The sequence below is a fragment of the Nerophis ophidion genome, linkage group LG12, assembly GCF_033978795.1.
Source record: "Nerophis ophidion isolate RoL-2023_Sa linkage group LG12, RoL_Noph_v1.0, whole genome shotgun sequence".
In the NCBI taxonomy this organism is placed as follows: Eukaryota; Metazoa; Chordata; class Actinopteri; order Syngnathiformes; family Syngnathidae; genus Nerophis; species Nerophis ophidion.
The window spans coordinates 10,160,985-10,173,484 of record NC_084622.1 but is presented as its reverse complement, the minus strand read 5'-3'; the positions used below and the strand labels follow the sequence as shown (position 1 = coordinate 10,173,484).

At 43.7% G+C, this 12,500-nt stretch overlaps 1 protein-coding gene across 2 annotated transcripts in view; it reads left to right on the top strand.

Annotated features, from left to right (window-relative positions):
- The window catches only part of LOC133562944 (voltage-dependent calcium channel subunit alpha-2/delta-1), a 311,591-nt gene that overhangs the window by 27,783 nt on the left and 271,308 nt on the right, over nt 1–12,500 (top strand). For both annotated transcript variants that reach the window (XM_061916789.1, XM_061916788.1), the window contains exons 2-3: nt 7,988–8,069; nt 8,136–8,252. In XM_061916789.1, the coding sequence (XP_061772773.1) occupies nt 7,988–8,069; nt 8,136–8,252 (199 nt within the window). The remainder of the gene's footprint in view (nt 1–7,987; nt 8,070–8,135; nt 8,253–12,500) is intronic.

The following is a 12,500-nucleotide window of genomic DNA, read 5'->3' as shown; positions in this document are numbered from 1 at the left end:
CAATAACAAAACACCACTCTGGTTCAGATCCGGGCGGCCATTCTTCCCAATCACGCCTCTCCAGGTTTCACTGTCGTTGCCAACGTGAGCGTTGAAGTGTCCCAGTAGGACAAGGGAATCACCCGGGGGAGCACTTTCCAGTACTCCCTCGAGTGTTCCCAAAAAGCACAAACAACAGTCAGGACCCGTCCCCCCCACCCGAAGGCGGAGGGAGGCTACCCTTTCGTCCACCGGGTTGAACTCCAACGTACAGGCTTTGAGCCGGGGAGAAACAAGAATTGCCACCCCAGCCCGTCGCCTCTCACTGCCGGCAACGCCAGAGTGGAAGAGGGTCCAATCCCTCTCGAGAGAAGTGGTTCCAGAGCCCTTGCTGTGCTTCGAAGTGAGTCCAGCCGGAATTTCTCGACTTCGCGCACTAGCTCAGGCTCTTTCCCCCCCAGTGACGTGACGTTCCACGTCCCAAGAGCTAGCTTCTGTAGCCGAGGATCGGACCGCCAAGTGCCCTGCCTTCGGCTGTCGCCCAGCTCACATTGCACCCAACCTCTATGGCCCCTGCTATGGGTGGTGAGCCCATTGGAGGGCTGACCCACGTTGCCTCTTCGGGCTGTGCCCGGCCGGGCCCCATGGGAACAGGCCCGGCCACCAGGCGCTCGCCATCGTGCCCCACCTCCGGGCCTGACTCCAGAGGGGGGCCCCGGTGACCCGCGTCCGGGCGAGGGAAATCTGGGTCCATGATTGTTCATCTTCATAAAGGTCTTCGAGCTGCTCTTTGTCTGATCCCTCACCTAGAACCTGTTTGCCTTGGGAGACCCTACCAGGGAGCTTTATGCCCCCGGACAACATAGCTCCTAGGATCATTGGGACACGCAAACTCCTCTACCACGATAAGGTTGCGGCTCAGAGAGGAGGAAAATCAACTCAAAAAATGTAAATACAAACATTTAAGCTTATTTCCACTGCCAGGGTATTTAAGTTATCCTGTTTGTTATGGAAAATAAATATAATCTACATACAAATCTCTGAGCCACAATCATAACATCTGAACAGGCAATTTCTGAGGTAACAGCAGAAACATTTTTTTAATCAGGGATCTTATGTTTAAAAAACCTATATTATAGGTAGTGGGCTGTTTTAGGGAATTTTTTATCAAATTATCCGTAGTAGCAATATTAATAATGTTGTGTTTATTCTGCGTAGTGCACTTAAAATAATTATGACCATATCTAGGAATTGATATGATGGGAATTTTCCGATTGTTTGCTTGGTGCTTTGATAAACTGAACGCATCATATACATGGTACTATATTGTGATGTTATGAGTCAGGGAATAAAAGAACTACACTACCCAGCATGCAACAGGAGTGACGAGCATGCGCGGTAGCCCGGTATAGGTTGTGTGTCGCCATGACGGCATCTTTTATGTTGTGATATGCACGCTCTGAAAGTAAACGTTAAGAACTCAGCCAACACTCCTCGTCTGCATGATTCATAAATAGACAGACAACACATATACTCCGCTGCTTCACAGGCCGCTGGATGTAGCCGGCAAAGTATTCCCCTGCTAGCTAGCAGGTCTAGCAAGCACGCGTCATTCAGTCCAAAACGGCCCGATCTATCCACATTCAGAATTGTCTGGCGGTCGTAAGTGATCCCGGAGTGACCACGCTGTAAGCCAGCCATGAAATTTGCAGAATTGTCCGGTATTTTTGCCTAATGTTCCATCTTTACCAAGAGCCCCTCGACTTCGAAGCCTGTCCAGGCGACGCCATCTTGTTAAGAAAAGGCGTTAACAAAATAAAAGCATGTAAACAACACACGCAAATGTGCGATAAAATAATTGTCGGCGTTAATAGATTGATGAGTTAACTCGTAATTAACGCCCCTAATATATGTATATATATATATATATATATATATATATATATATATATATATATATATATATATATATCAAAAAGTTCTATTTTGGTTTCATCTGACCACATGACATTCTCCCAATCCTCTGCTGTATCATCCATGTATCCATTTTGGTATAAACTCAACTTGTTGTGTTTGGAGGAAGAAGAATACTGAGTTGCATCCCAAGGACACCACACCTACTGTGAAGCATGGGGGTGGAAACATCATGCTTTGGGGCTTTTTTTCTGCTAAGGAGACAGGACGATTGATCCGTGTTAAGGAAAGAATGAATGGGGCCATGTATCGTGAGATTTTGAGCCAAAACCTCCTTCCATCAGTGAGAGCTTTGAATGGTTGACCAAATACTTATTTTCCACCATAATTTACAGATAAATTCTTTAAAATTCCTACAATGTAAATACCTGGATTTTTTTTTCACATTCTGTCTCTCACAGTTGAAGTGTACCTATGATGAAAATGACAGACCTCTGTCATCATTTTAAGTGGGAGAACTTGCACAATCGGTGGCTGACTAAATATTTTTTTGCCCCACTGTATAGTGCACTTAAAATGTCGTGTTTGGCTCCTAATGGCTGGTGGTTGCCAGGTCATCTCGCCGTCGCCATACAAGGTGGCCAAATCTGCACAGTTGATTTTCGCTCCTGGTAGCAGCACGGTCTGCAGCGTTGCCCACCGGCGTCTGGCTGTGGGAATTAAAGGCAAGCAGCTGCTTTGCGCTGCGATTGATTTACCTGGCCCAGCTTTTCCTAAACAATTTCACTTTGTGTGCTCTTTCCCTGCTGGTGTTCATGCGCTGGCTAATGGTCTCATCCTTCTTCCTGCGCTCCACATGTACCATGCACCGTCCATATGGTAAATCCCACCCCAGTTCGGTGGAACTTGAACTCACCATAGTGTGGACTGTGAAGTGAAGTGAATTATATTTATATAGCGCTTTTCTCTAGTGACTTAAGACACTTTTACAAAGTGAAACCCAATATCTAAGTTACATTTATAGCAGCGTGGGTGGACACTGGGGAGCAGGTGGGGTAAAGTGTCTTGCCCAAGGACACAACGGCAGTGACTAGGATGGCGGAAGGGGGGATCGAACCTGGAACCCTCAAGTTGCTGGCACGGCCACTCTACCAAGTGCAACAGTTGGTTTCCAATTAAAATTTTCCACTTCTTCCTTGTCTCATTTTTGTCCACCAAACATCTTATGTTGTGCATGAATGCACAGAGGTGAGTTTTGTGAATGTTGTTGACTTGTTGGAGTGGTTTGGTGTAATGTCTTACCTTATACACACACCAAAAAAAGTGAAATGAAGTGTATTATATTTATATAGCGATTTTCTCTCGTGACTCAAAGCGCTTTTACATAGTGGATCCCAATATCTAAGTTACATTTAAACCAGTGTGGGTGTCACTGGGGAGCAGATGGGGTAAAGTGTCTTGCCCAAGGACACAACAGCAGTGACTAGGATGGCGGAAGCGGGGATCGAACCTGGAACCCTCAAGTTGCTGGCACGGCCACTCTACCAAGTGCAACAGTTGTTTTCCAATTAAAATTTTCCACTTCTTCCTTGTCTCATTTTTGTCCACCAAACGTCTTGTGTTGTGCGTGAATGCACAGAGGTGAGTTTTGTGAATGTTGTTGACTTGTTGGAGTGGTTTGGTGTAATGTCTTACCTTATACACACACCAAAAAAAGTGAAATGAAGTGTATTATATTTATATAGCGATTTTCTCTTGTGACTCAAAGCGCTTTTACATAGTGGATCCCAATATCTAAGTTACATTTAAACCAGTGTTGGTGTCACTGGGGAGCAGATGTGGTAAAGTGTCTTGCCCAAGGACACAACAGCAGTGACTAGGATGGCGGAAGCGGGGATCGAACCTGGAACCCTCAAGTTTCTGAAACGGCCACTCCACCAAGCGCAACAGTTTGTTTCCATGTAAAATGTTCCACTCTTTCCTTGTCTCATTTTTGTCCACCAAACGTGTTATGCTGTGCGTGAATACACAGAGGTGAGTTTTGTGGATGTTGTTGACTTGTTGGAGTAGTCTGGTGTAATGTGTTACCTTAAACACACACCAAAATAGGTGAAGTGAAGTGAATTATATGTATATAGCGCTTTTCTCTAGTGACTCAAAGTGCTTTTACACAGTGAATCCCAATATCCAAGTTACATTTAAACCAGTGTGGGTGTCACTGTGGAGCAGGTGGGTAAAGTGTCTTGCCCAAGGACACAACAACAGTGACTAGGATGGCGAAAGCAGGGATCAAACCTGGAACCCCCTACTAGCTTGCACGGCCACTCTACCAAGCAAGCTATACCGCCAAATGACGCAACAGTTTGTTTCCATGTAAACTCTTCCACTCCTTCTTTGTCTCATTTTTGTCCACCAAACGTCTTATGCTGTGCGTGAATTAGCTTTGTGGATGTTGTTGACTTGTTGGAGTGGTCTGGTATAATGCGAAACAAAACGCCAGATAATGTGTCTTACCTTATACACACACAAAAATAATACTTATATGTTGAAGCAGAGTACAACCCATCAAGCGGCGCGGCTTAATTGCTTACCAAAGTCGTAGTAAAACATCTCGATAGATTTTTGAGCGTTGTGTGTAATTCTATTTACTGTATTTTCAATGTTGGTCTTGTTTACTTTAGTCATTTTGCAGTCGACAGATATCTCTTATGTGTGACTGTCATATACTGGTCACACTTATCAGTACACCATTTACCGAAAAAAATAGTTTAGAGGTCAGTAAGCACAACCAGAATTATGCCGTACATTAGGCACACCGGGTTATAAGGCGTACTGTTGATTTTTGAGGAAATTAAAGGATTTTAAGTGCGCCCTATAGTCCGAAAAATACGGTAATATTTAAATGTACTGAGCGAAGTAGGGATGTCCGATAATGGCTTTTTTGCCCATATCCGATATTCCGATATTGGTCAACTCTTAATTACCGATTCCGATATCAACCAATATATAGAGTGGTGGAATGAACATATTATTATGCCTAATTTTGTTGTGATGCCCCGCTGGATGCATTAAAAAATGTTACAAGGTTTTCCAAAATAAATCAACTCAAGTTATGGAAAAAAAATGCCAACATGGCACTGCCATATTTATTATTGAAGTCACAAAGTGCATTATCTTTTTTTAAACATGCCTCAAAACAGCAGCTTGGAATGTGGGACATGCTCTCCCTGAGAGAGCATGAGGAGGTTGATGTGGGCGGGGTGTAAGGGGTAGCGGGGGGTGTATATTGTAGCGTCCCGGAAGACTTAGTGCCGAAAGGGGTTCTGGGTATTTGTTCTGTTGTGTTTATGTTGTGTTACGGTGTGAAATGTGTTTGTCGTTCTTGTTTGGTGTGGGTTCACAGTGTGGCGCGAATTTGTAACAGTGTTAAAGTTGTTTATACGGCCACCCTCAGTGTGACCTGTATGGCTGTTGACCAAGTATGCTTGTATTCACGTAGGTGTGTGGAAAGCCGTAGAAGAAATTCGGGAGAATGGTTGCCCCGGGAGATTTTTGAGAGGGGCACTGAAATTCGTGAGTCTCCCGGGAAAATGGGGAGGGTTGGCAAGTATGACTGGGAGACGCAACTGCTCATTACTTCTCCCAATGTCCGTGTACCACTCCGTACAGCTGGGTTTTAAGAAGACATACATTTTACTTTTTTGATACCGATACTTTCCGATATTATATTCTAAAGTATTTATCGGCAGTTCGATTTATCGGCAGTTCGATGTTATCGGACATCTCTGGACCAAAGCGATTTTTTGCCGGATCTGGCAATCATAAGAAGTTGCAGCGCACCTTTTTTGAAACAGCTACGAGGCGAGAAAAGGGATGATTTAATCTCCAAGTGGGCTATTAATCATGTCTTTGATGGGTTTGGCGATCCTAACAAACGACCGTGTGGAACAGTGCCGCGGGCACACCATTTGTCACACCCGTCCGGCCCAATCTGGGCCCTGACTGATGGACTCTGTCAGCGCGGTGGAGCTCATCTACAGCAAAACGTCGCGTAATCCATCGCCTGACACCTGCAGACCGAGGTTGACGTCCCTGGAGGTCTATGACATACGGACGCCCTTCCACTTCCTGTCTCGCACCCCTCCTCTCCACTTCCCCGTCAACGTCTATCCCCATGTGACCGAATTTCTCATCGTGTTGGTTGGTGAACAGGCTAATTGGGAATAAGTGGGTGCCATGATTGGGTTTCCATGAAATCCTCAGTCTTTCACAAACCAGGACAGGGCGAGGGTCACCACTTTGTCGACAAATCCGTTTCTTAAACTTTCCAACAGTTTAAGAACATTTCTCAACCAGCTAATGCAAGGAATTTAGGGATTTCACCATCTACGGTCCGTAATAACATCAAAAGGTTCAAAGAATCTGGAAAAATCCCCGCACGTAAGCGGCAATGCCCGTGACATTTGTTGCGTCGGACCAGTTCTTCCTCCCAGGGAATCTAAGTTACTGGTCAATCCCAAGTTCTTTCGATGACATATATGCTGAGTAAGAAGGACCATCGAGACAGAATTGGAAAATGTTCAAGTTTTACTAAAGCTTTAGGTCAACTTAACTGATACATTCATATCAGCTTCTCTAGTTGATCTGGCATTCCAAGGGAAAAACACTCTTTTCATACAAAAGAAAGCCCTCCCCCACCCTCCTCTCAACACCATAAGGTGATGGAGACGTGGGGGGTTGTCTTCATATTCCGATGGTTTACAATACTAACCTGGGATCTGAAGACAAAGAGAGACTGGTAGAATACACAAAGCAAAAGTATTAACTACTCTAAACATGTCTATGTAAAAATGAAGACCTCAAACATATCAGCATCCTTCAACACCTTCGATCCCTCAGGCAGTACTGTGTCAAAAAGCGACATCACTGTGAAAAGGATATCACCACATAGGCTCAGCAACACTTCAAAATAACAATTTCAGTACTACAGTTTGTCGCTACATATGTAAGTGCAAGTTAAAACTCTACTATGCAAAGCGACAGCCATTTATCAAAAACACCCAGAAACACTCCGCAGGGCCCGAGCTTATCTAAGATGGACTGATGCAAAGTGGAAAAGTTTACTAGAAATATTTCTTACATGCGCACATGCAGGTGGCACGTGAATTTGACGTGGCTCGCAGTGCTCTGACTGACGACACCGAATTTGATCTCGGTGAATTAAAGTTGGATCGGCAAAAACCTCATTTGTTTTGCAAATATTAGCTCATTTAGAATTTAATGCCTGCAACATGTTTCATAAACGCTGGCACAAGTGGCAAAAAAGACTGAGACAGTTAAGTGTTTGATGAGCATTCCTCATTTGGAACATCCCACAGGTGAACAGGCCAGTTGAGGAACAGGTGGGTGCCATGGTTGGGTATAAATGCAGCTTCCCTGAAATGCTCAGTCATTCACAAACAAGGACGGGGCCAGGGTCACCACTTTGTTAACAAATGCGTAAGCAAAACGTCCAACAGTTTAAGAACAACATTTCTCAACCAGCTATTGCAAGGAATTTAGGGATTTCACCATCTACGATCCGTAATATAATCGAAAGGGTTTAAAGAATCTGGAAAAATCACTGCATATAAGCGGCAATGCCGGTGACCTTGGATCCCTCAGGTTGTACTGCGTCAAAAAGCGACATCAGTGTGTAAAGGATATCACCACATGGGCTCAGGAACACTTCAAAAAACCACTGTCAGTAACTACAATTGATCACATATGTAAGTTCAAGTTAAAATTCCACTATGCAAAGCCAAAGCCATTTATCAACAACACCCAGAAACGCTCCGCTGGGCCAGAGCTCATCTAAGATGGACTGATGCAAAGTGGAAAAGTTTACTCGAAATATTTCTTACATGCGAAAAATGAATTTGACGTGGCTTGCCGTGCTCTGACTGACGACACCGAATTTGATCACGTTGATTTAAAGTTGCATCGACAGACTTTTTTTCATGAATCCCCTTGTTTGTTTCTGATGTCCGGCACTTGAGTGACAGCTTAATTGTGTTGCAATGGCCCTTCTGAAGTGTGTTGTTCTGTCCCCTAGGATCAAAGAATGGGTTGATCAAATGCAGAAAGAGCTGGTCACCCTGGCAGACACGGCTACAGCCGGCGAGAGTCTAACCGAGGTACAGCCCCAGAACCGTCCGTGCCCGTTTGACTTGATTTGCGTCTAAATGCAACTTTGGGTGCAGATTTTTCTCAGGAACAAGCACCTCTACACTGTGGAGCAGAACGACGCCGAGGAGCTTGTGGCCAGAGCGGCCAGGAACATTGAACAGCTGCTCCACAAGAGGTCTGCGGCCTTGGAGGTAGGACTGGAAACACTCAACGAACTAAGCATGTGTGCGGAGGTGGAACGCCCGTCTGCTAACGAGGCCGAGTGCACAAAAATACAAGGCAATGATCAGACGTGTGAAAACTCTTGAATACTGTATAATACGGAATAACATCTGGAGCATTGTTTGTGTCTGCCATGTAGACTACATTATCGGGGATCTACTTTTAAGAATCTTAATTAGGTGAGACTCAGGTTGGTGTGGTGGACTCTAAGATTTAAACAATTTGATGGTCAACACTAAGTTCAACTTAAGGTTGCACGGTATAAAGTTAAAGTACCAATGATTGTCACACACACACTAGGTGTGGCAAAATTATTCTCTGCATTTGACCCATCCCCATGTTCACCCCCTAAGACAGGTGTAGGGAACCTATGGCTCTAGAGCCAGATGTGGCTCTTTTGATGACTGCATCTGGCTCTCAGATAAATCTTAGCTGACATTGCTTAACACGATAAGTAATTAATAATTACGATGGTAATCACAGTGTTAAAAATAACGTTCAAATTATAAAACATTCTCATGCATTTTAATCCAACCATCCGTTTTCTATTGCACCTGTCCAAGATGTCGCATTAATGGTAAGAAGTATACAATTTATTATTGGTTAAATTTAAAATAACAATGTTATTAAAAAGAATAAGAGACTTATTATACTCTAAAAATGTTGGTCTTGTCAAGACCTGGACTATGGTGTGGTTTGTTTTCCCGTGGTGCAAAGCGATTGGAACGGACATGGGGTGAAGGTAACGACATCCTTAATCTTAACTCAAAAATATTACAAAAACAAAGGGTATAAACAAAAGGCGCTCTCAGTGGAGGTTAAAAACTTGGCTATGAAAACTAAAACTCGCACAATGGGAGAACTCCGAACAGAAAATAAAACTTACAAATTATGGCATGAAAAACTTACTTTGACCGAGAAAGAGCATGGATCATCGGCATGGATAACGTAGGTGTGTAGGAGGTGATAGAGGGTGAGTAGAAGGTGATGTCGCCAGGCTGACTGCCTGGCAACTGCAGGCTTAAATGGTGACGTGGTGATTGACAACAGGTACATGAGTTCAAGTGAATCGTGTGTGAGTCATGAAAACAGGTGAACTGATTGGTAGTCATGGAAACAAAAGCAAACCAGGGTCCGCAAAAACAGGAACTAATGGAGTCAAAAACAAAACAGAACATAATTAAACAGAACATGATCACAAAGAAATGACAGGTCTTACTTAAAAATGCACGCATTTAGTTGTATTCAGTGTTTAAAAAATATTATACGACTCTCACGGAAACACATTTTGAAATATTTGGCTTTCATGGCTCTCTCAACCTAAAAGGTTCCCGAACCCTGCCCTAAGAGGCAGGTAGGTAGGAAGGTCTTTATTGTCATTGCACAAGTACAACAACATTTTCGTTTACAGCACCAACCCGTTTAAATTAGAAAAACAAACAGACTACAGGGTTCCAGAACAGGAACGCTGATGGGTCGCCGTTAGGGGCCCTGTATAAGATGGGAAAAGGCAAAACGCCGGGAAAGAAAACGAGGAAAAAAAATACAATCTAGACGGTGCCGCCAAGAGGGCTTAGTCTGTAGTGGGAGAAAAAAACTCTGTGCAATGCACACACAAACACTTTACATTTGATCACGACAAACTCACAACAGAGGGGCGGGGAGTTGGGGCCCTGGAAGGCGACTGCTGCTTTGAAGCGCTGCCATCCGATCATCACCCGAGGGGAAAAAGCGGTGGTGAAGGCGTGGGGTGGGGGTGGAGGGGGTGTGCGTGTATGCTCAATTGTCTTGGGTGTGATAATGTAATGTTTTTTAGACTGAGGCCGATCTGCAAAACTTCGACTCCAGGTGTCGTTGAAGCAGGAGGGAGGTCAAAAGCGTCCATCATTGAGGTGTCCTCGGGGGTGTTTTCAGAACAGCCTGGTCCTGTTTCCACAGCGTCAAAACCGTTCTAGGGAGTCAAATCCTAGATTAGGATGTTTGTTTTCCGTGAGCAGACAAAAATCAATGACTTGTCTGTTCTATTTGTCCATGCTGGGTGCTCTCAAATTCAATTAAATTCTTTTCAGAAAGCTTCTCCAGGATGTGATCCATCTTGCTATTCAGTTCAGAAACTCCCGCAGTCTGTGTTCCCACAGCCCTGCCCAAACCATCCATTGCGACTAACAGCCTTTGGGCTCCTTGAGTGGCTGCCATCGTCTTACAAATTTGACGATACACTAGAGCAATGCCCAGCCCAATCAGCAAGTTTCTCCAGCAATCACTGTTCCAAATAGGCAGATGTCTTCCACGTCCTCGATGGAAAGGACTGACAGGCACATGATTCTCTATTTGTCCCAGGAATCTCTCATGTACCCCGCAACAATGGTTCCATGAGGGCAGCCAGGCTCCCCCGAACCTCTTTTCCTCGTCAAAAGATTTTGTCAATTTTGTCGAGAGTCCAGCTGATCATATCCTTGCCTGATGTTTAGATTTGAGGACAGCGCAAAGAAAGAGGCTTCAAAAAAGTTCAGACAAGACAAAAACAAAGGCAGCTAAAAAGCAACTGCGTGAGAACGTATACTCCAATATCACGATAGTCATTTTCTATATCGCACAGACACAAACCCGCGATATATCAAGTTTATCGATATATCGCCTAGCCTTAGTTTGTAGTCACAAAATATTTATGAAATTAAGCTTACGACAAAGTCAGATTAAAGATGAGGCTACGTTTGTTACTGGATAATGTCCAATACGCTTCTGCCTCTGAAACTTTGTATTTGTAAGTAATATACAGCGATAATTATTTGATACTTGTTGATATTGACAGTTGTGTTTTAGACTGCATTGTTGTGCTTAGCTGTTGTGTAGCTGCTCATAGTCTATAGCCTAGCATGGTTAAAGTGTAAAGTTTGTATCGGCACTTATATTGGAGATATTATTCAATACTGTCCGATACTTATGGTGACTTTGGACATATATCAAATATCGCATCGGGACAACCCTAATTAGTATTGCATTCTATTCTGGGTTTCTTAGGACAAAACAGTCATTAAAATAATACAATTAGGTTACTTTTATAGCTCGGTTCTTGATGACGAAACTTGCATAAATATTGCTGTACTATATGCCAGGGTTTTTCAACCACTGTGCCGTGGCGCACCAGTGTGGAAGAATGCTCATCAATCACTTATGGTGAACAGGTTAATTGGTTGGGTGCCATGATTGGGTATTGTAGCTGCATTCACAAACAAAGTGTTGACCACTTTGTCAACAAATGCTTGAGAAAATTGTCCAACAGTTTAAGAACAACATTTCTAGACCAGAATTGTAAGGAATTTAGGGATTTCACCATCTACGGTCCGTAATATCATCAAAAGGTTCGGAGAATCTGGAGAAATCCCTGCAAATAAGCGGCAATGCCCGTGACCCGTGACTGCGTAAAAATTATCGACATCAGTGTGTAAAGGTAATCACCACATGGGCTCAGGAACACTTCAGAAAACCAGTGTCGGTAACTACAGTTTGTCGCTACATCTGTAAGTACAAGTTAAAACTCTACTACGCAAAGCCAAACCTATTTGTCAACAACACCCAGAAACGTTTCGCTGGGCCCGAGCTTATCTAAGATGGACTGATGCAAAGTGGAAAAGTTTTACTAGATGCGCATATGCAGGTGGCGCATGAATTCCAAAAACTGTAAGGTAAACTGGTATGATCCCAACATACCTGTAGTGTCACTATCATAAAGTGTAGTGTCCCTATCATAAAGTGTAATGCCACTATCAAAATGCAGTGTCACTATAATAGAGTGCAGTGTCACTGTAATAAAGTGTAATGTCACTTTCATAAACTATAGTGTCACTATCATAAAGTGCATTGTCACGATAATAAAGTGCAGGGTTACTATCATAAGGTGTAGTGTCACGAGTGTGCCGCGAGATACAGTGTGGTGTTTGCAAACCAGTAATTATAGTCTGCAAATGATGTGTTGTTGTTTGTTGAGTGTCGGTGCTGTCTAGATCTCAGCAGAGTAACCGTGTAATACTCTTCCACATCAGTAAGTGGCAGCAGGTAGCTAATTACTTCGTAGATGTCGGAAACAGCGGGAGGCAGGCTGCAGGTAAAAATGTGACTAATGCTTAAACCAAAAATAAAGAAAAGATCAGTGCCCCTAAGAAAAGGCATTAAAGCTTCGGGAAGGCTATGCAGAACTAAACTAAAACTGAACTGGC